Here is a 24,476-nt window from a genome sequence, read left to right on the forward strand (position 1 = left end):
TATTTGGGACTGGTATATTATTAACATTTTGTGATCTCACTGGTCTACCACTCCCATGAAATTTAAAGATATCTTTAATGTATGTCGGATTGAGTTCGTGCAAAGTCTTATATATTTCTGTACATAATGTTTTAAGTCTATAGACGCTCATTTGGTATTTTCCTGCTTTCAAAAGGAGTTCGTCGTAAGTACTATCATTATCATTTAATGAGAAACGTAAAGCTTTCTTCTGAATTTGTTCAATTCTCAACAAAGATTTATATGAAGAGAAATTCCATACTAAAGGGCAATAATTAAAGTTAGAGTATATAAAACTTTGTACCAGCGCTAATTTGGCTTTGTGAGATAAAAACGTGCTAAGTCTAAACAGTGCATTCAATTGTGCTGATGATTTTTTGATAAGTTTAGAAATGTGAGAGTCGAAATTTAAGCCATTATCAATGGTCACTCCTAGTAATTTAACTTCGCTTTCTGTTTTAATTAACTTGTCACCAATTTTTACCACTAAATCACAATTGTTACATTTATCTCTGGTGACAATGATTGATTGAAATTTTTATACCACACCATGTGTTTTTAATGTTATATTTAATATAATAAATATTAATATATATATTTAAAATATGCTAACAGGATGATATCATCATCGTAACTCTATAAAAGTGGCTGCAAAGTTGATTGATCAAAATATGGCTTGTCAGTTTGTCAGCGTGTTGTCGTTGAAAGGCTAAATTTGATAGCATCATGATCAGAGAAATGTATACACTTAACATAGCAATTAATGCAGTACATCGACAAAACGCTACTCTTCACATAAACATGATCAAGGATAGCACCAGCTAGATGAGTAGGTCCTGGTACAATTTGTGTATAATCATTCATGATATCTGCTAATTCTGGCTGGTCAGCTTGGGCATTTATATTGAAATCTCCAAGTATAACATGTATGTCAGAACTTTCAATTTTCCTTGACAGCATGTCGTAAAATGTCTGCAGATGACTGTTAACTTTTCTGTAAATAACCATGACATTAAGAACATCAGATGAAAAGGACGGTTTGCGAAGTGAAACAGAACTGACCCCAGGATTATCATGAATATTATGAACCAATATATGCTTTCGAAAACACAATGAAATACTTTGAAATTTGTCCGGGTTGCAGTTATGGTGAACATTGAAGGAGGACAAAGTGTTTTCAATACTTTGAGTATCTTGATTAGGATATAATTGTGTTTTAGTTAAACATAAAACATCAGAGTTCATCAGTGCAACATCAGAATCAATATCAGTAGCATGCCGAGGTAATGATTTTGTATTTAATAGTGTGATAGATAATGTGTTGTCACTTGGTGGACAAATATGTTCAAGAGGTTGCAGAACACTTTCTTGTCTAAGGCGTTCATACTCAACAGATGCACGCATATCAGATTTTATTGCTGAAGTATTGAAATGACCAGACAAAAACATGCCATCTAAGGATGTCACTCTGCTCAGCGCCACATACATTTGCCCATTATTGAATGATCGCTGCCTTAATAAGTCGAAATTGATCACAGCTTTGTCTAATGTTAAACCTTGAACTTTGTGAACAGTACAAGCCCAAGATAACATCAACGGAAATTGAGTACGACGAATTATAGGAGATGTTGCTTTTGTGACTCTGAGTCTAATGTCTGCAGAAGAACGTTCAATTGGAACCCATGCATTAGCTCGACCAAAATTATCCTTTGACATGGCAGTCAAACCAGCATTAGAGTCATCAAGGTGTAGGTATATTTTTAATACATTTTTGTTTGAGTCGGTGGTCACATGTTTCACAGTTCCAATCTGACCATTGATTAGTCTATCTGCAATGTCTATATTCACAGTAAGCATCACCCTTGCATTAATCTTGATTTTCAGTACCTTTGTAAGACCCCCTGTTTCACTTTGATTACGGTTGAGTGCTTTATCAATGGTAGATTTTGGGATATTTTTTGGTAACTGATCAATTGATTGAAGAGTAAAACAGTTGCCACTAACTGAATCTAACATGAGTTCATTGTGAGCCCTAGCTGGCCCGTTTTCAGCAAATATGTGCAGAGCATCATAAGGATATTCCGAATCGGCTGATGAAATAACTCTGGATTTTAACAACTTTATATCACAATCATCTAAATTCGCCAATCTTACCTTATTCAGTAAGTCAATTAGCTGGCTATCGCCTCTCTGCCGCATTACCTCAGTGAGTTCTGCCAATTTGAAATACTTCCACAGATGTGGAAAATTAAGCCAATCATTTTTGAAATCTGCAAACACAGAACGTTGTTGCACTGGAGGTTATTGATACAAATCACCACATGCTATAACGGTAACACCTGCAAATGGAAGTTCTTCACTGCAACTAAATATCTCGACTAAACGCATGTGAATATATAATAACTGTAGATTAGATACCATGGAAATTTCATCAATGATAAGCACTTTGATGTCAGCCAACTTATTACGCAAGGTAGATCTCATTTTGTCATTCAAACGAGGTAGATTTGCTCCAAAATAGCCCACAGGTATTCCCAAAGCTGTGTGAATAGTAGTGCCGTTGATATTAATCGCATCAACACCAGTAGGTGCGACAAGCAATACTTTTGGTCTATTTAATTCTCTTGATCTGTATGAAAGCACTTTTGACAATGCATGGTACATTGTTTTAATCAGATGTGATTTTCCGCAGCCACCTGCACCAGTCAAGAATACATACAATGGTTCGATTCATAAAGCACATCAAAAATCTGCTTCTGTTTAAAATTTAGTGACAATATCATGGTATTTAATTCTTGGTCATTCATGAAAACAGGGGCAGAGCTTGGGGCAAGAACTTCAGAGTTAAAATCTACAGCACCATCAGCTTATCCTCATTTTCACTTCATCGTTTTCCTGGGCAGCAAAGGAATCTTGGTTTGAAACAACATTGGTGTGTAGGTTCATTAAAGGGGAATTAAGCATCAAACTTAAATAGCATTATTTCGGTTAACATTATGTTCGTTTCCCAAATTCTGGTCAAAATTTTGAAAAATAAATATTATTTGGATTGATTTTAATATAAAAGTTACCCCTTCTATAAGCGAACGGTAAGCGCCATTCAAATTTTCTGAGGCCACGGCTGATTCTGGAGACCGTTATATCGTGACGTATATTACGCTGAAGAAGCATAAGCTTGCGCTGAGCGAAAGCAGCGAGATACGGAAAATTCAAGCTCCTGCTCTGACTCTCCTATTTCAGAAGTAGAATATTCAAGTGACTCTAGCGAAACGTCAGTAACAGGATGTTACATGAATGAGCCTGAATACTCCAAAGCAGAACTTGAAAAAGTGACTTATAAATCTAGTGACAGCGAAGAAGAAGACGAACTGAATTCAAGCAGACTTGAAAATTTGCATTGGTGTACTTGTACATGTTGCGTTATTTATAATTGCTTCACTCTTGTGGAATGCAAGTGTTGCCAAGAATCTTTCAATTTATTGAACGGCAAGTTGAATGATAACAAGTGCATCACGATGCACAAGGATTTTGAAATTTTATGTTTGAACCGCACAGTGTTAGAGACAGCCAGCATACGACATCGACGATATCAGAAAAAATATAACGAACTCTCCACATATACTAATAAGTAAGTCTTTCTTCAAAAAACATGTTTCTCGTAAATATTTTCACAGACCATATTTCTCATTGTCACACACAAATAAAACGTTCTTCTTATCTTCTCACTTTTCGCTTTATAATATTACAGGTCCATGCGCTATGAAAATACACACCATCGCAGATTATTTAATTAAATTAAAAATAATGTCATTCCTTAAATATCTAATAAAAAAGGAGGAGAGCCCATGTGCCTCAAAGAAGTTTTGATGAATAAATAATTTCTTTCGAATATTTTATCCTGGTTTACACTATAACATAAACTTTGATTCCGTTGTAGGGAAATGAGGTACACCAGTTACCGACAGTACACGGCCTGGGTACATTATTATGAAAGGCTTGGAAAAGGATGTCGCGTGGTGATTCCAGCTTGTGTTGTGCGGAAAATAAGGGAAGAATTTCCTGATTCAGATGGAAAATATACTGGATTCAGAGAATTTATTGACATATAACGGGACTTAACATTCTTAAACAAACAATAACAACAATAAAAAAGCGAAATAAAGTACAACGGACCAGAGTTATTTTTTGAATCGTTTTGCATAATTCCGTTTCTCTAAAATTTTCGAAGTGTCAGGTCTGGCCGTGTGGGCAATGTTACGTGGTCGACTAAGCTTGTTTACAACTTCTTTACCAGAGATCTTTACCTTTACCCCACTCTCCTTTCTTTCAATTATGTCATTTATTATCGCATCAACAAAACTGAAAGACTTGGGTTCTTTCACAGGTTTCGCGACCCACTCTTTATTCAATTTGCTTGAGACAAACTTCCACTTTTTTTCACCGACCTTCTGACTCCCTTTACGCGCGCATTTTACAACAGCCTGCTTTCGACCAACGTTATTGTTATGGTCCAAGATAGCCAACTTCACTCGGGCGTTCATCACATTCAACTCGAAATGTTGCCGTTTTGGTGCGTACGCTGTTATCAGTGAGTGAAAAACTTCCACGCCCCTTTGTAAATTTGTAAATTTATCTATAGTCGGTACATTATATACAAGTTTCGTGAAAAGAAAAATTATATGCATAGCTCTAAAAAGTAGTGCTAATCAAAACCGACTGATATTAAAGTGCAAATAGAAATAATATTAAATAATATTAATTGAATGAGAGAAAATATTTTTAAATTTTTATATATACAAAAAAGAGTAAAATTTAACTAAAAGCGTGTTTGGGACAATTCACATACCTCACAAAAACATTTACTTCCATTCCAACTTTTGATCGCATTTTTAAACGTACTAAGAGACTCTGAGATTCCATATTTTTGGCCCCAGGGAAGAGAGACTTTTTGTTCCAAAACTAACGGTATCTATATTTGGGACTGGTATATTATTAACATTTTGTGATCTCACTGGTCTACCACTCCCATGAAATTTAAAGATATCTTTAATGTATGTCGGATTGAGTTCGTGCAAAGTCTTATATATTTCTGTACATAATGTTTTAAGTCTATAGACGCTCATTTGGTATTTTCCTGCTTTCAAAAGGAGTTCGTCGTAAGTACTATCATTATCATTTAATGAGAAACGTAAAGCTTTCTTCTGAATTTGTTCAATTCTCAACAAAGATTTATATGAAGAGAAATTCCATACTAAAGGGCAATAATTAAAGTTAGAGTATATAAAACTTTGTACCAGCGCTAATTTGGCTTTGTGAGATAAAAACGTGCTAAGTCTAAACAGTGCATTCAATTGTGCTGATGATTTTTTGATAAGTTTAGAAATGTGAGAGTCGAAATTTAAGCCATTATCAATGGTCACTCCTAGTAATTTAACTTCGCTTTCTGTTTTAATTAACTTGTCACCAATTTTTACCACTAAATCACAATTGTTACATTTATCTCTGGTGACAATGATTGATTGAAATTTTTATACCACACCATGTGTTTTTAATGTTATATTTAATATAATAAATATTAATATATATATTTAAAATATGCTAACAGGATGATATCATCATCGTAACTCTATAAAAGTGGCTGCAAAGTTGATTGATCAAAATATGGCTTGTCAGTTTGTCAGCGTGTTGTCGTTGAAAGGCTAAATTTGATAGCATCATGATCAGAGAAATGTATACACTTAACATAGCAATTAATGCAGTACATCGACAAAACGCTACTCTTCACATAAACATGATCAAGGATAGCACCAGCTAGATGAGTAGGTCCTGGTACAATTTGTGTATAATCATTCATGATATCTGCTAATTCTGGCTGGTCAGCTTGGGCATTTATATTGAAATCTCCAAGTATAACATGTATGTCAGAACTTTCAATTTTCCTTGACAGCATGTCGTAAAATGTCTGCAGATGACTGTTAACTTTTCTGTAAATAACCATGACATTAAGAACATCAGATGAAAAGGACGGTTTGCGAAGTGAAACAGAACTGACCCCAGGATTATCATGAATATTATGAACCAATATATGCTTTCGAAAACACAATGAAATACTTTGAAATTTGTCCGGGTTGCAGTTATGGTGAACATTGAAGGAGGACAAAGTGTTTTCAATACTTTGAGTATCTTGATTAGGATATAATTGTGTTTTAGTTAAACATAAAACATCAGAGTTCATCAGTGCAACATCAGAATCAATATCAGTAGCATGCCGAGGTAATGATTTTGTATTTAATAGTGTGATAGATAATGTGTTGTCACTTGGTGGACAAATATGTTCAAGAGGTTGCAGAACACTTTCTTGTCTAAGGCGTTCATACTCAACAGATGCACGCATATCAGATTTTATTGCTGAAGTATTGAAATGACCAGACAAAAACATGCCATCTAAGGATGTCACTCTGCTCAGCGCCACATACATTTGCCCATTATTGAATGATCGCTGCCTTAATAAGTCGAAATTGATCACAGCTTTGTCTAATGTTAAACCTTGAACTTTGTGAACAGTACAAGCCCAAGATAACATCAACGGAAATTGAGTACGACGAATTATAGGAGATGTTGCTTTTGTGACTCTGAGTCTAATGTCTGCAGAAGAACGTTCAATTGGAACCCATGCATTAGCTCGACCAAAATTATCCTTTGACATGGCAGTCAAACCAGCATTAGAGTCATCAAGGTGTAGGTATATTTTTAATACATTTTTGTTTGAGTCGGTGGTCACATGTTTCACAGTTCCAATCTGACCATTGATTAGTCTATCTGCAATGTCTATATTCACAGTAAGCATCACCCTTGCATTAATCTTGATTTTCAGTACCTTTGTAAGACCCCCTGTTTCACTTTGATTACGGTTGAGTGCTTTATCAATGGTAGATTTTGGGATATTTTTTGGTAACTGATCAATTGATTGAAGAGTAAAACAGTTGCCACTAACTGAATCTAACATGAGTTCATTGTGAGCCCTAGCTGGCCCGTTTTCAGCAAATATGTGCAGAGCATCATAAGGATATTCCGAATCGGCTGATGAAATAACTCTGGATTTTAACAACTTTATATCACAATCATCTAAATTCGCCAATCTTACCTTATTCAGTAAGTCAATTAGCTGGCTATCGCCTCTCTGCCGCATTACCTCAGTGAGTTCTGCCAATTTGAAATACTTCCACAGATGTGGAAAATTAAGCCAATCATTTTTGAAATCTGCAAACACAGAACGTTGTTGCACTGGAGGTAATTGATACAAATCACCACATGCTATAACGGTAACACCTGCAAATGGAAGTTCTTCACTGCAACTAAATATCTCGACTAAACGCATGTGAATATATAATAACTGTAGATTAGATACCATGGAAATTTCATCAATGATAAGCACTTTGATGTCAGCCAACTTATTACGCAAGGTAGATCTCATTTTGTCATTCAAACGAGGTAGATTTGCTCCAAAATAGCCCACAGGTATTCCCAAAGCTGTGTGAATAGTAGTGCCGTTGATATTAATCGCATCAACACCAGTAGGTGCGACAAGCAATACTTTTGGTCTATTTAATTCTCTTGATCTGTATGAAAGCACTTTTGACAATGCATGGTACATTGTTTTAATCAGATGTGATTTTCCGCAGCCACCTGCACCAGTCAAGAATACATACAATGGTTCGATTCATAAAGCACATCAAAAATCTGCTTCTGTTTAAAATTTAGTGACAATATCATGGTATTTAATTCTTGGTCATTCATGAAAACAGGGGCAGAGCTTGGGGCAAGAACTTCAGAGTTAAAATCTACAGCACCATCAGCTTATCCTCATTTTCACTTCATCGTTTTCCTGGGCAGCAAAGGAATCTTGGTTTGAAACAACATTGGTGTGTAGGTTCATTAAAGGGGAATTAAGCATCAAACTTAAATAGCATTATTTCGGTTAACATTATGTTCGTTTCCCAAATTCTGGTCAAAATTTTGAAAAATAAATATTATTTGGATTGATTTTAATATAAAAGTTACCCCTTCTATAAGCGAACGGTAAGCGCCATTCAAATTTTCTGAGGCCACGGCTGATTCTGGAGACCGTTATATCGTGACGTATATTACGCTGAAGAAGCATAAGCTTGCGCTGAGCGAAAGCAGCGAGATACGGAAAATTCAAGCTCCTGCTCTGACTCTCCTATTTCAGAAGTAGAATATTCAAGTGACTCTAGCGAAACGTCAGTAACAGGATGTTACATGAATGAGCCTGAATACTCCAAAGCAGAACTTGAAAAAGTGACTTATAAATCTAGTGACAGCGAAGAAGAAGACGAACTGAATTCAAGCAGACTTGAAAATTTGCATTGGTGTACTTGTACATGTTGCGTTATTTATAATTGCTTCACTCTTGTGGAATGCAAGTGTTGCCAAGAATCTTTCAATTTATTGAACGGCAAGTTGAATGATAACAAGTGCATCACGATGCACAAGGATTTTGAAATTTTATGTTTGAACCGCACAGTGTTAGAGACAGCCAGCATACGACATCGACGATATCAGAAAAAATATAACGAACTCTCCACATATACTAATAAGTAAGTCTTTCTTCAAAAAACATGTTTCTCGTAAATATTTTCACAGACCATATTTCTCATTGTCACACACAAATAAAACGTTCTTCTTATCTTCTCACTTTTCGCTTTATAATATTACAGGTCCATGCGCTATGAAAATACACACCATCGCAGATTATTTAATTAAATTAAAAATAATGTCATTCCTTAAATATCTAATAAAAAAGGAGGAGAGCCCATGTGCCTCAAAGAAGTTTTGATGAATAAATAATTTCTTTCGAATATTTTATCCTGGTTTACACTATAACATAAACTTTGATTCCGTTGTAGGGAAATGAGGTACACCAGTTACCGACAGTACACGGCCTGGGTACATTATTATGAAAGGCTTGGAAAAGGATGTCGCGTGGTGATTCCAGCTTGTGTTGTGCGGAAAATAAGGGAAGAATTTCCTGATTCAGATGGAAAATATACTGGATTCAGAGAATTTATTGACATATAACGGGACTTAACATTCTTAAACAAACAATAACAACAATAAAAAAGCGAAATAAAGTACAACGGACCAGAGTTATTTTTTGAATCGTTTTGCATAATTCCGTTTCTCTAAAATTTTCGAAGTGTCAGGTCTGGCCGTGTGGGCAATGTTACGTGGTCGACTAAGCTTGTTTACAACTTCTTTACCAGAGATCTTTACCTTTACCCCACTCTCCTTTCTTTCAATTATGTCATTTATTATCGCATCAACAAAACTGAAAGACTTGGGTTCTTTCACAGGTTTCGCGACCCACTCTTTATTCAATTTGCTTGAGACAAACTTCCACTTTTTTTCACCGACCTTCTGACTCCCTTTACGCGCGCATTTTACAACAGCCTGCTTTCGACCAACGTTATTGTTATGGTCCAAGATAGCCAACTTCACTCGGGCGTTCATCACATTCAACTCGAAATGTTGCCGTTTTGGTGCGTACGCTGTTATCAGTGAGTGAAAAACTTCCACGCCCCTTTGTAAATTTGTAAATTTATCTATCGTCGGTACATTATATACAAGTTTCGTGAAAAGAAAAATTATATGCATAGCTCTAAAAAGTAGTGCTAATCAAAACCGACTGATATTAAAGTGCAAATAGAAATAATATTAAATAATATTAATTGAATGAGAGAAAATATTTTTAAATTTTTATATATACAAAAAAGAGTAAAATTTAACTAAAAGCGTGTTTGGGACAATTCACATACCTCACAAAAACATTTACTTCCATTCCAACTTTTGATCGCATTTTTAAACGTACTAAGAGACTCTGAGATTCCATATTTTTGGCCCCAGGGAAGAAAGACTTTTTGTTCCAAAACTAACGGTATCTATATTTGGGACTGGTATATTATTAACATTTTGTGATCTCACTGGTCTACCACTCCCATGAAATTTAAAGATATCTTTAATGTATGTCGGATTGAGTTCGTGCAAAGTCTTATATATTTCTGTACATAATGTTTTAAGTCTATAGACGCTCATTTGGTATTTTCCTGCTTTCAAAAGGAGTTCGTCGTAAGTACTATCATTATCATTTAATGAGAAACGTAAAGCTTTCTTCTGAATTTGTTCAATTCTCAACAAAGATTTATATGAAGAGAAATTCCATACTAAAGGGCAATAATTAAAGTTAGAGTATATAAAACTTTGTACCAGCGCTAATTTGGCTTTGTGAGATAAAAACGTGCTAAGTCTAAACAGTGCATTCAATTGTGCTGATGATTTTTTGATAAGTTTAGAAATGTGAGAGTCGAAATTTAAGCCATTATCAATGGTCACTCCTAGTAATTTAACTTCGCTTTCTGTTTTAATTAACTTGTCACCAATTTTTACCACTAAATCACAATTGTTACATTTATCTCTGGTGACAATGATTGATTGAAATTTTTTTGGATTCGCCATTATTTTGTTATTTTTTAACCACACTAGTGCTATATTAGATTCACATTCTAAAAGTTTAATTAAGTTTGAAATTGAGTTTGAGAAAGCAGAAAGGGAATTGTCATCAGCATAATTGTGTACACTGGCTTTTTTAATAAAATAAATAAAGTCATTAATAAAAATGTTAAATAAAATAGGTCCTAAAATTGATCCTTGGGGTACTCCAGACAGAATTAATTGGAAAAGACTATGCTGATTATTTATGCGGGTAGATTGCTCTCTGTCAGAAAGGTACGATAAAATTAGAAGTAGGGCATCCTGGCTAAAGCCATAGGCATTTAATTTAGCAATAAGTAAATCATGAGGCACGCAATCAAAAGCTTTAGATAGATCCATTAAAACTGCACCAACTACGTAATGTTTATCTAATTTTTGTTTCCATTCTTCAAATAATCTTATAAGTACATGTTGTGTGCCATATGATTCCCTATAGGCTGATAAAAATTCTGAAAGTTTTTTATCAATATAATCAACAATTTGAGATTTAATTATTCTCTCATAAAACTTTGAAAATATATTTAAAATGCCGACTGGTCTATAGTTGTTTACACATAATTTATCTTTCCCACCTTTATCAATAGGGGATACAGTAGCGCGTTTGGCTCTCCTCGGAAAAACAAAAAGACAAATACTGTTGTTAATGGCATTTGTTAAGGGTTTTATCAAATAAGGTTTTGCTAACTTCACCATTTTAGCCGTTATCTTGTCCTCTCCAGATGCCACACCTACTTTTAGATCCCCGAAAAGTTTAGAGACTTCATTTTCCGAGACTTCCTTAAAGTTAAACAACATTTCATTATTTTGATCAATTAGTGAATTTTTAATTTCAAGAATACTAGGGTGATTTTTATGTTTCCAGAATCTTTGAGATAACTTCATTTCTATTTTCAGATTGATAATTTCGTAGCGACACTGGTTTAACTCCACTATATTTTTCAACTATATGTATGTACTCTTCATTGAAAATTTCCGCTAATTCATTTCCATCCGTTACTATAATACCATAGTGAACAATAATAATTTCATTAGAGCTCTTACCTGATTTGTTAGTAAGGAAAGGTTTAACAGTGCTCCAAAATTTCTTATTTTGAATAATGCCACCCTCCATAACACTATTAAAATGCTCTTTAATCGCCTGTCGTCTCATACTAACACACTTATTTCTTTGTTTTTTATATTTTGCCCTATTTTCATCTGTTCGATTTTTGTTAAAATTGTTTTTAAGACGAGATCTTGTGTAAATTGCTTTTCGTAATTTTTTATTCATAAACGGGGCTTCGTTACCCCGAACTATTTAATTTTTATAGGTGCATGTTTATCAATTATATTTCGAAATTTCAGTACAAGGTTCTCATAACTTTCATTTGGATCTATGTTATCACAACAAAAACTTGCTCATCAAATTTTTTAAAACACCTATACGATATCTCTTTCGATTTTAAACGTACTAAAAAAGTCTTCATAAAAGTAGAAATCATATGGTGGTGGTCACTAAGTCCAGTTTCAAAAGATTTAGAATTATGGAAACATGCATGTTTAATTGTTAAAAACACATCTATTCGTGATGCACGAGTATTTGTGAAACATGTTTTTTGTGTTATTAAATTTTTTAAATTGTAGGTTTCGCAAAAAGTTGTAAAACTGTCAAAACCTGTCGAACTTGAGTCATCACAATCAATATTTATATCGCCCATGACTACAACATTATCATAAGTTTTGAAAGCCAAATCAAGTGAGCGTTCTATCTCAATAAAAAAGTTACTTAAGTTAGAAGATTCTGGTGGTCTATATACAGTAAAAATGGCCCATTTTTTATTTCTCACTGTAATCTCAGAACAAATAACTTCATTTTTCTTTGGCTCAAGGTTCGATAATTGCTTACAAATCAGACGTATTCAATAAGTCCCCCTCCATTTTTATCCCTGTCCCTTCTGTTTCGTATTTCATAATTTTCAATATCAAATTGAGCAGACGGAAATTCAAGGTTTAATTTAGTTTCTGCCAAAACAAAGTAATCTGGTGATATTTTTGTTACAACTTCGCGAACATCTACTATCTTGTTCCTTAAGCTATTTAAGTTTAAATAGCAAAGCAAAGGATTATTCGGATAAGCCGCAAATGTTTAACATTTTCTAAATCACATTCATTAGAATAACCATCTTGCTCCTTATTTGAGACATCACTTAAAATTACGGAACACCCCAAGAAACCGTGTTTACATATAAAAAATTATTTAAATAATTCAAAAAATTATTGGCTAAAAATACTTTCCCATTATCATTTAAGTGTAGACCATCTTTCCACAAGTTGAGCTCTTTAATCATTTCGTTGTGTGCAAATAGCTTTATCTTCTACGGCTCTATTCACTTTATTAATTTTCTCAAAATATACTCGCTTGCACCTGATGATACTTGATATAAAAACTTTTTCCACGCCATGCTCTTTACATTTATCTGCTATTACGATGTTATTAGCAATTTGTTCTTCAGTATTGTCGTTTTCGTCCATATTAAGAAGATCGTTAATTCCTACGTGCAACACAACGATATCGGGGCGCTCGTCGATTAGGGTGGGTAGGGCATAATGGCCAAGATTCTTCACATTTGTACCTGGAAAACTTTTTATTCTTGCATCACCATTTTTCAAGTGTCTATTAAATTCTCTTGTCTTAATTCCCTTAGGAATACTATCGCAGATGATTCTGATTTTTTTCTTCTCCGCGGCTGGCTCTCTCATACCTTGTTGATCATTGTTAGTATTATAAAAGTATTTTTCCCTTTCCGGATAGTGACTTACAACTGGATTTGGCCTTCTGGGAGGAAACGGAATATTACGTGCATTTGTTGACCCATTAGTTTGTGACAAAAAACCTTCCACTTGATTGATTGTCAGAGTCTGTATGAACGTTTCTATTGTTTGGGTTTTCAAAGTTTAAAACCTCATGAGGAAGATTATCAAATCTATTTCTCGAAGTATAATCATAATAATTACTACCTGACTTTGTAGATGGTGGTCCTCTGGGGACTTTATGCCAATTTTTCATTTTTTCTGTTCTGGTTGACCGTGCTTGTGTTACGTTGTTGTTGTTTTCAAAGTTTAAAACCTCATGAGGAAGATTATCAAATCTATTTCTCTAAGTATAATCATAATAATTACTACCTGACTTTGTTGATGGTGGTCCTCTGGGGACTTTATGCCAATTATCGATTTTTTCTGTTCTGGTTGACCGTGCTTGTATTACGTTGTTGTTGTTTTCACAAAGTTGAATAATAAGATTCCTATATTCTTTTAATTCGTCCTTTAAAAAACTATTTTCTTGTCTAAGCTGTTCCACTAAATCATCAGAAAAACACTTTCGAGTTTGATCGATTTTATACGTAAAATATTCTTTTAGGTCACTGATTTGTGTGACCAGACGTTGAAAAACTTCAAACTCACGACAACTGGAGATTTCTTTTGACAAGAAAGATTCTTCTTTTGCCGACGACATATTTAAACCACTCTCTTTAGAAATCACAAATTCTTCGTTATCTTCGTCACTGCATTTCTGTAAATCAACATTTTCGTTATCTGTTTTACAAAATCAATAACTTTGTTTACCATTTCTCTCTGTAACGTAAATAAACACAAAGTTTCCAATGTAGACTTTATTACATCAGGTTCTAAGTCTTTTGTATTATTCATTATGGCATCTGTGTCCGCTCTTTTTCTTTTTTTGTGAATTTCTCTGATTGAATCAATAACTTTCCTTTCAAAATCTAAAACATGAACTTGAGAACTGTACGATTGACCGCCTTCGACCGCCATCATGGTTTTTTCAAAAACCCTGTGTGGTATGGTTCGCAAAGAAGTTCCATATCCTTTAAGTTTTTTTTATCAAGGACGATTTCTTCCAATGCATTATACGCTGGCGAATGTTTCTCAATCCACTTCTTCTTTCGTGCCTCAGCACTAGAATAGGCTTCGTGTCGGCACCTGGGATACTTGGGATATTGATTCGCGAAATTATGTTTATTCGTAACATGTTGAAGTATCGACTTCCACATTCATTTCAACCCGTTTGAAAACATGGCATAGCCCTGCTGTAAATTTGCATATCATCATGCAGTATGCAAAAGAAGATTTTTTTTACCTGAACAAAATATTGCAGAGGATAGCAACAAATTAAATGCTGGCATTTTTCCAAACATGGGTTGACTTTTCCAGTCAAAAACCACATGCTCATTGATGCAATACCCTTTGTATAGTACACACGTTCCCTGCTCACGCTTTTCGATACTGGTTGCGGTTCCATCACATGAACGACAGGGCAGTAAGTTAAATATTTCATCTAGCATGCTTTCGAAAACAACAAATTTCTTTTCTTTTAAAATGCTTCGTTCGGTTTCATGAGCATCACTAATATTGATTGACTCTTCTGCACTTTCAGCGATGTAATCAGAGTCTTTTTCATCGTCAGTTGGTAAGGATTGTAATGACGAGTTTATAGGAGAGAGTGAGACGTCCTCACAAACATGCTTTCTTTTAGAAGGAGTGGAGTAAACAGTTTTTTCTTTGGAATATGAGTGATCGTTTACCACAGCAACGTAATTAGCAGAAATGGAATAATACTCGGGAGCTTGCGCTTCAAAGTCACATGATTCTAACCGATCAGTTTGACAGCTTCTGTTTAAGTCGCTTAGTGATATTTCACATTGAACTCCAACGTTCTTGTGGGTTGGTTCAATAATCTTGAAAGATAAAATAACTAAGTTTTACCGAAAAAAAAGTTGCAACAAATCAAAATCAGTTACAGCGTGCCTTACATCCTTCACATTTATGATCATGATGGTTTCTTCTTCAACCAAAGTTGGATTTGTTTGAACATTCACAGTTTCGTTTTGAGATAAGCTGTAAAACACAAAATTAAATACAACTCAGTGTAAACAGGACCTAAACAATATCATTTGAAAACACTCCAGAGGTAGTCTAGATAAAAAATAGAAAGAAAACTGATGTATTTATATGTTAGACAAAAGTGACCAACTTCAGAACGTGCTAATTCTTCACTTCGTCTAACAGATAATTTTCGTTGCTGTAAATGTTTTGTGCCGTCCATGTTTATTTCATCGTATGTTTTGTGCGAAAATTTTGTTGGCACTGCCCCCGGTACTAACTCTTTCCTTTTTCTTTTCGTAAAATATTTCGGCAATGTTATTTCTTTTTTTAAACAATCTGGGTGAAAATGATCTTCGCATAACACAGCGTCTTTACCAAATTTCAACGTATTGATGTTCACATCGGCACGACCCATGTTGTTTATCCATCTCAAAAAACGCAACTTTTCTTCGTTACTGTTCGGTCGAGGAATCATAAAAAAGACTTCTTCACCTCTCCTTTCCCAGTACTATTTCTACAGCCATAAGCTTTACAAGTAGGCATCGTTTTTGGAAGAAAGATAACATCAACAAAAACGCTGTTACGTTTGTTCACATTGTGTAAACAACTTTAAAAAAGATGAAGAGATCAAAAAATTGAAATGAGCGTAAAATATGTCATAGATCTCCATCGCAGATTTTTTATGATTTAAACATGGCGATTACTGTTGTCAACTTTTATGCTAGAAAAGGGATGTAAATTCAAAGAATTTCAAAAGGCAGCATCAACTAAATCACTGAATGGCTGAAAGACATGTTTGTTTTGATTAACTAAAGTTAAAACACCGGGTTCATTAAGTTTTTCTATATAGCTCCCATTCATAGACATCAGATCACCTTCTTTTCTGAATGGATAATACAATAAAAGTAAATGGTGTGCATATTGTTCAGGGCATTTATGCTTGTTTGGCACATGAAATCTTAATACTGACTTCACTTTACGGCATTTAAGTTTTTAATTTGTTCTCATCAAAGGTATTGGTGAGGGATAGGTACTTGTGTTATGGTTATTTTCTAAATCATTTTCAAGAAGTATAGTAGGTTGGCAATCATTGTTATCATCGAATTTACCAGCTAAATAGTAATTAGCAAGAAAATTTGCATAACAAAATTGATCTAAAACAGCATATTTCCCCTTATCAAAGTTCAAATCATGTCTATCAACATAACGATCAAGCATATTCCTTTGAAATACATCACAGCTATCTTCAGGCAGTTCATCAATCTTCTCTTTACTCAGGCATATTCTATATCGCTTTTCAGGTAAATTTGTATTTGCAAATACAACTTTAGGAAATGTTCGTCTGAGCCAAAGTTCAGGCATTAATAAGTAAACAGCTTCTTGAATTGAGCACTGCCTCTTTGTTGTGAAAATGCGTGCTATTGATCTCATCTGTTCAACATATGTCTTATCCGAACAGAAAGCCTCTTTTGCAGCTTGTTTCATTGCTTCTGATGTCTCATCCTCACATTTGGAGAAGTAGGCACACATGTATGTGACAGCTTTATAATGATTAAACACTGGCTGAATATCAATATTAGCTTCCCATGCTAGTAAGCCTTCTTCAAAATAATTGTTTAAAAAACAAGAATTTGGTGGTCGTCTCAAGTGAAGCTGGAAATCATTATCACTGGAAATACCTAGTGCATGATAATATTCATTTTTAGTAATATTAAGTTCATGCAAGATGTCTGTTATAGTAGGCACCTGCTCAAAGTTCTCTTTATCTGAATATAGAATATTTCTCTGCCTTGGATTTAAATTACAATCAATATAAGCCTTGACCTTATTTAATATTGCCTCTCGTTTTTCGAAAATTATACTACGTTCAGCAGGGTTTAAGTTCTCACAAAGTGGCAGAGCAACAATAGTCTTTTCAGAGAAAAAACGATCAAACTGGTATCGACAACTTTTATTTTTATATTTTCTGCACGATTTTGAGTGAGAATGTACCTGATAAGAGGTTACTAAATTAAACAATTCTAAATTCTGTTCTCGTTCTGGAACTTTTGCTTTGATAATTGCATCAACAAATCTAATATATTCATCAACGCTCTGCCTGGTCAAGGTTGGTGCATTCAGAACCCACAAAAAAGAATGGATCTGTGGACTACCACGAATCTGGAATTCAACACGAATAGCATGATAGGTAACTTTGCCAAGAGGTCCATCTACAATGATTTCTTTGAAAAAATATTCAACACGGTATTGGAAATGGCGAGCTAGTAGAACAGGGTTTAAATTTAAAAACCGGCATCGTTCAAAGTAGGTCATATTGATGATTTCCTCATCAGACAGATTTTCACCATTCAGTTTGGCAATTATTGATATTAGTTCATTCCACCTCAAAGCAGCACAACTTAAAGTCATAAAGAAAGTTGGGCGACCAAGCTGTTTTACCATAGATAGAACCTCTGAAAGAAATTGCTTCCAATAGGCTGGTGTTCCCTTCACAGAATTCCGCAATAAAAGACTTCACAGCCTCTGGAAAATTTCTTGACAACATTCCTGCTGTAAGAGAATCAGTTGAAACTTTTTTCATGGCAATATTAATTTGGCTGTTGAGATTGAGTTGTTGGATGGTAGATAATGCATAAAATATATAATCAGAGTCCTCCGCAAACTTTTGTGTATAATTCAAGAGACGTTGGTTAAAATACTTTACTGGACTCAGTTTAATATCACGTTCAGCTTTGTAACCAAATTTCCCTGTTGGGAATAGATGAGGGTGTGCTAATTCTTCACAGTATAGATCCTGTAACATTGAAAGTGGTATCTCACCTTCGCCTGGTGCTATACTAAAATCCTCTGCTTGAGGTACATTAGATAACATCATAGTTTCATTGGAGACAAGCCTATGCAAGTCTAAAGGGTTTTCATTGTCTTCAAGGTCAATGCTGGTTCTATGCGAGTCACTTGATAAATGTTTTGTTTCTTCAGGTTCATTCAGGCTTGTAAGAGATAAAGGAATTTGAATTTCATCAATCACTATATCTGCATACAGGGGATTGTGTTGTTTCAAATAAAGCAGAGCTGCTTTCACACGCTGTGGATTAACAGGTTCAAAATATACATGCCCACGAAAAGATAATTTCCGTTTCAATTTTATCATTAATATGCCATTGCTATCTGCACCGTGTGGCAATGTAGTAGTAACGTTTTGGCAATCAATGGGAACATTACAAATGCTACCTTTCAGTTTAGGAGATTGACCTTTAGGCATAATTGCTATTTTTTTAAATAATATTCTTCTCGCAACAATAGTTCTTTCTAGCCTATTTAAATTTTTTAAATCATCTGGTAAATCATATAGTTCTAATTTGTTCCAGACAGCTTGTGAAGGGGTTTGAGATTTCACTAACTTTTTATGACATGATTTACAAATATAGGACATTCCATCATTACTTAAGACAGTGTGGTGTTGCAGATCAATAGGATACTTTTCAGAAGAGAAAAAAACAACAGATCTTCTGTAATGGCAACGATGACATACAACACAAATAAATACTGGTCCCTCTTTGACAGCACTTTTAAACCTTTCTATTTTCTCAGCCATTGCTTCGTCCTTGTACCAGCCACATTTCTTTTTTGATTGAGGTTCATGCGAGTCTTTGACAAATAACCTTGTTTTCCTGACATATTTTCGTTTTTGAGCAGTTTTACGGGATTTGGCTATACTAACATTAATTGATTGTGCAACAGTCTCACTCACTACATACTGCATTTCAAACTGCGTTTCAACAGAATTTTCCATTTTATTCAGATACAAATCCTTAATGTACTCTTGTACGTTTGTAAAATTCCTAAACTTCAAAAGAACAGAAAAGCCATTCTGACAAATCTGACCACTTTCATCCCTGCTATGAGAGTCTAACAGATAAATGTAATTTTTATCCCATATGATAGCAACACTGTAACCACTTGTGGTAAATATTAAACCAGTACCAACTGTTTCTGAATTCATTTGTCCATGAGCTAAGAAGTAATGTTCATCACCCAAAAGAGCTGACGTACTACTCAGGAGACTTATAGCAATTTGAAAACGATCAATATTGATAGATGTTGGTAACTCATAACATGCCATGGGTCTGTTGAAATTTGACTGCTTAAAATTAGCATCGCCATGTTCTAAGATGTTATCTAAATCAAATGATTTCCAAACAGAAATTCTTTTGAGTTGGGACCAACATATAGCTAGAAGAGCATTGCACATACACTGAAATACCAGCAGTTTCACCAAACTTTTTGTCGCCTTGATTAAATGACCCATTAACTGATTTAATATGGGAAGCCGGACCTGGATTAGATTCAATATCCCCGCACAATAATAATAGAAGTTTGTGCAAAAACATGGCAGAAAAACATAAGTCTTCTCGATCTAGCAGTTTTAAATTTCAGTGAGTGAAGGCAGACTTTGCAGAACAACAACACACTAGGCACACTTTGTACAACAACAGTAGGTCAGTAAGTCTAGCAAGATAGCAGATTGCATGAAAGCAAGATAAATATTCCAGCGATACTTCATTTATATTCCGCTACTATTTTTTAAAAGAATTTTGTAGAAATGTGAAAGCACAGCTAAGAGTGCTTCGATTCTCAGCGGGCAGTGCGCATGTTCGACTTCAGCGGTAGCGATGCATAAACGACTGGTCTGTGGTCTGCAAAATACGGGTTAAGACACGCACAACATCATAAGAAGCGGGAAATAGGGTCGCAGAAAAAAAGAAGAATTATGGCGCGGGGGAGCGGGTAAGTTACGATATGTCACTTTTGGTCGCACAAGCCGAAACCAATACACTCCTCTCCTCCGAGACGAGTGTAATTATTGGAAGTCTCCAATTAACTAATGCGTTTCGTTTTAATGGAAGACATTGCAGCAACATTATAGCTTTTTCAAGTCGTTTTTATAGTTCTTCAGAAGTATTTGCATCTTCCTCGCTAATAAATCTTTTAATGAAGGTCTACCCACTCTTGAAGGATTTAATCCTGACATATTCGCCTATAAGCTAAAAAACATAAGATACAAAAATGTTTAAGAAACTATAACTATAGCTAGACCTTTCTGTGTGGATAAAGGTGTGTTATCTTGAAACCTTGATAGCTTTAGATGATAGTTATTACAAAAAACAACAAAATACAGATGACCCCCGCCTCCCCTCCCAAATTAATCAAAAAAACTTACTATGCGGTGGCGAAGTTCTTAAAAGAACTATTTGTGACAAGATTTTTTGACAAATAACTTAAAATTTATTAGGTAACTTCATTCTCTTTAAGCGCCTTCTTCCAACTGTTGTCCGCATTGTATTGTACAGGGAATTCCATTTCGGTAGGCGGGTTCGGACGACAACTGCCAATTTAATTCGGAAAGTCTCCCGAACTTGCCCTTATATATGCGGGCGTTTGCGGCACAGGCTGACCCAAAAGGGGGCGGGGTGAATACCCATCAATATCTCACCCGTCAATATCTCAGGGTTCCCACAGACCCTGGAAAACCTGGAAAATATACCACTTTTTGAAAAACTCAGGGAAAACCTGGAAACGCACCTAGAAAAAATTTTGACCCAGGGAAAATATATGGCATTTGCAAGAGACTCAGGGAAAAAAAATTTTGGCAGCAAGTTGAACTGAAGTTGTGTTACTATTATTTCATTGTTAGCTTTTCAGCATGATTAATGGTAGCCATAGTGTTCAACCAAACAGATTTATGCAACTTTTAATTTTGTTTATATAGATACAGCATCTCTTTTCTTCTGGCGACACTCTTTATAATATAAACAAATTGTTAATGTAGTTTTTTATTCTGTAGCTTGCATGTGATTTTAAAAAGTGATAAAAGTTTAGCGATTGGTACTTGTGTAATGCAGTTTGTTGTAATCTATGGTGTTCTGTTCTTATTTTTTGTAAGTTTTTAGTTCTGTTGTTTTCTAGTGTATTAAAATAAAATATGAAAGATCAAACCTATTTCTCAAAGGATTGGCTGGATGATCCAGACTTTAAGGAGTGGATTGTAAAAACCAAAGATAACACAGAGGCTCGATGTAAAGTTTGTCATAAGACGATCAAGTTGTCAAATATGGGTCGTCAAGCCTTAGTTAGTCATACAAGTGGTAAAACTCATAAAATGCATGTAGACCGAAGGCAAATGTTCTTTAAAGCAAAAACTATTAGTAATAGAAGCGAACAGCCTATTAGTATTGAAGAGCCAAGTACATCTAGTGATTCTACCTCTACATCTAGTGGTTCTACATCTAGTCAAATTCAGTCAGTTCATAAGACTAAAGCCACAGAAGAAACTTCACTTGAGTTGCTATTAAAAGACAGTCAAAAGCAGAAATCTGAAATAATTTGGGCCTTAAAAGTAGTTGTTAACGGCTTTTCTAACAATTCTTGTACTAACCTTGGTCAAACATTTAGATGCATGTTCCCAGACAGCAAAATTGCTCAGTCATTTGAACTTGGGCCTACCAAAGTCCATTATATCATCAACTTTGGAATTGCCCCATACTTTAGAGACATCTTGTATGATTTATTGAAAAAAGTTGAATGTTATGTTGTCTCTTTTGACGAAAGTTTGAATACTGTAACTCAGAACTGTGAAATGGATGTACTAGTAAGATTTTTTGACCCTGTTGATGACAAAGTTAAAATCCGTTACTTAGACTCAAGCTTTCTTGGACATAGTGCTCACCAAGATTTGTTCAGCCATTTCACGAAGACGCTTGGGAAATTAGATCCAAACAAAATGTTTCAAGTATCCATGGATGGACCTAGCGTTAACTTCAAATTTTTGGAAAAAGTCCAGAAAGACCGTCTTGACAATGAACAACATCAACTCATTGACATAGGTAGCTGTGGTCTTCACACTATTCATGGTGCTTTCAAAAATGCTGCAGTTTCTACTGAATGGAACATTAAGAAAATACTCCATGGTTCTTACCAAATATTGCACGACACACCAGCCAGAAGAGATGATTATGAAAGTGTGACATCATCTAATGTTTATCCGCTAAATTTTTGTGCTACACGGTATAGTAAGCTACTCTCTTGGTGGTAGAAAGACAAAGTGTGTCATTTTTAATTCATGTGCATTAATAATAAATTATAATGGTCACCTGAATTTAAATTGCAGTATGTGGTATTAGAAAAAAGCTAATTTATTGAGAAATATGTAAATTGTACTGTAATATGTCTATATGTTGAAAAGTTTAGTAGTAATGTAGGTTATATGTTTTCATTTTCAGGTGGGTGGAAGACAAAGTTGTAGCAGAGCGTCTCATTGAAATTTGGGAAAATATTGTGAAAATCGTAAAGTTTTGGGAAGGTCTTCCGAAATCAAAACGACCTGCTTCTAAGAGCTATGGTTATGTGAAAGATGCTGCTAAAGACCTGCTCACACCTGCGAAATTGAAGTTTTTCAGTTTCCTAGCTGGAATTTTGCAACCATTTTTGGTAATGTACCAAACGGACAAACCAATGGTTCCTTATATGTATCAAGACTTGACCAAGCTTTTAAAGAATTTAATGAGATTGATTGTTAAGCCTGATGTGTTAACAAAATGTGAATCAATAAGTGATTTAAAAGCTGTCAATTTGAATGATAATTCAGTGCTTATGAAACCAAAGAATTATAATTTAGGCTTTGCTACTAGATTTGAAATAAACGAATTAAAAAGAAAAGATCTAATAACTAATGCACAGGTGGCTAAGTTCTTTACTGATGCTGTTATATTTGTTAGATCTATTGTTGAGAAGTTATTCGACAAGAGTCCGTTGTCAAAAAATGTTGTTAAAAATTCCACTATATTTGATCCCAAGGTAATGGTTACTGAAAGCTCCTCTGTTTTGCAAACCAAACTGAGAAGCATGTTAACATATCTGGTGAAGCTTAGAGTTTTAACATCTTTTCAATGTGACAAAATCACTGAAGAATTTAATGAGTTTTCCGATCACAATTTGAAACTTCACATTGATAAATTTCAGAGTTTTGATAGGTTTCAAGAAGACTTAGATGAATTTTATTTTGGTGATGTTGGCGTAAAAAGTTTCAAGGAACTTTCTTTTCTTATCAAATTAGTCTTAACATTAAGTCACGGTCAAGCGTCAGTTGAAAGAAGTTTTAGTATTAACAACTCTGTCCTCAGACAAAACATGAAAGAAGAATCTATCGTAGCTAAAAAGGTTGTGAGTGATCATATGATTGCTAATGGTTTAAAACCTGATAGTATTCAGGTAACTAACAAGCTGCTTCGATCTGTAGCTTCTGCAAGACAAAAGTATGAAGACAGTTTAGAACTACAGAGACAGAAAAAACGCAATGAAAGAGATGAGAATCAAAAGCGCATATTAAATGATGAAATAAGAGACACAAAAGCTAAACGTGATGATTTGCAGAAGACATGTGAAGCATTAGACAAAGAATTCGTTTCATCAGTAGAGAAAGCTGAAAAAGATAAAGAAGAAGTGTTGAGTTGAAAACTCAAGTAAAAAGCTTAGATGAAGCACTCTTGGTTTTAGAGGAGAAGAGGAGGAAAGTTTGTAAATAAAAACGACTAAACAACTGGCTGTTTCTATTTTGTTTGTTTTTGTGTTGGACTGATTTTGTCTTCTGGATAGATCTTTAGTTTTTGTTTGACTGTAACCCATTTCGTTTTGTTTTATTTTGGACTGAAGTCAAACTTCTCAAGATACGTTTTTAACCAGCACCATTTACCTTATTAGATGGGCCTGGCTACCCACTAACCTGTCTTAAGTCAATGTTCCACTTTCTGGGCTTGAAACTGTTCTGCAGTAGTTAACTTCAGACTAATATCAAGCTAAATGGAATAACAGTTTCTGGCAGTTAGCAGTGTTCAGAAGTACATAAATCTTCTTTTGCTGAAGTTTACATACACACCTGTATTCAAATGCTGGATAATATACACCCAAATTTCAGTTTCAATTTCTCCCACTGTCTAATATTTATGTTTCTA

General features: G+C 34.7%; 4 protein-coding genes across 4 annotated transcripts; 3 read left to right on the forward strand and 1 right to left on the reverse strand.

Annotated features, from left to right (window-relative positions):
• The first annotated feature begins 3,007 nt into the window (after positions 1-3,007).
• On the forward strand, positions 3,008-4,127 carry LOC130647269 (P2X purinoceptor 7-like). Its single transcript, XM_057453059.1, has 2 exons — positions 3,008-3,646; positions 3,956-4,127. Exons 1-2 carry the CDS (start codon positions 3,309-3,311, stop codon positions 4,125-4,127), a joined length of 510 nt encoding a protein of 169 aa, XP_057309042.1. The 5' UTR covers positions 3,008-3,308.
• Positions 4,128-7,997: 3,870 nt separating this feature from the next.
• Positions 7,998-9,117, forward strand: LOC130647303 (P2X purinoceptor 7-like). Its single transcript, XM_057453098.1, has 2 exons — positions 7,998-8,636; positions 8,946-9,117. The coding sequence occupies exons 1-2, from the start codon at positions 8,299-8,301 to the stop codon at positions 9,115-9,117; spliced, it is 510 nt and encodes a 169-aa protein (XP_057309081.1). The 5' UTR covers positions 7,998-8,298.
• A 5,456-nt stretch (positions 9,118-14,573) lies between these two features.
• Positions 14,574-15,785, reverse strand: LOC130647528 (uncharacterized). Its single transcript, XM_057453411.1, has 2 exons — positions 15,396-15,785; positions 14,574-15,320 (listed from the first exon to the last, which is right to left on the reverse strand). Exons 1-2 carry the CDS (start codon positions 15,414-15,416, stop codon positions 14,691-14,693), a joined length of 651 nt encoding a protein of 216 aa, XP_057309394.1. The 5' UTR covers positions 15,417-15,785; the 3' UTR covers positions 14,574-14,690.
• A 5,341-nt stretch (positions 15,786-21,126) lies between these two features.
• On the forward strand, positions 21,127-24,183 carry LOC130647682 (uncharacterized). Its single transcript, XM_057453623.1, has 2 exons — positions 21,127-22,533; positions 22,749-24,183. Exons 1-2 carry the CDS (start codon positions 21,452-21,454, stop codon positions 23,977-23,979), a joined length of 2,313 nt encoding a protein of 770 aa, XP_057309606.1. The 5' UTR covers positions 21,127-21,451; the 3' UTR covers positions 23,980-24,183.
• Positions 24,184-24,476: the final 293 nt, after the last annotated feature.

Source organism: Hydractinia symbiolongicarpus, chromosome 6 (genome assembly GCF_029227915.1).
Source record: "Hydractinia symbiolongicarpus strain clone_291-10 chromosome 6, HSymV2.1, whole genome shotgun sequence".
Lineage (NCBI taxonomy): Eukaryota > Metazoa > Cnidaria > Hydrozoa > Anthoathecata > Hydractiniidae > Hydractinia > Hydractinia symbiolongicarpus.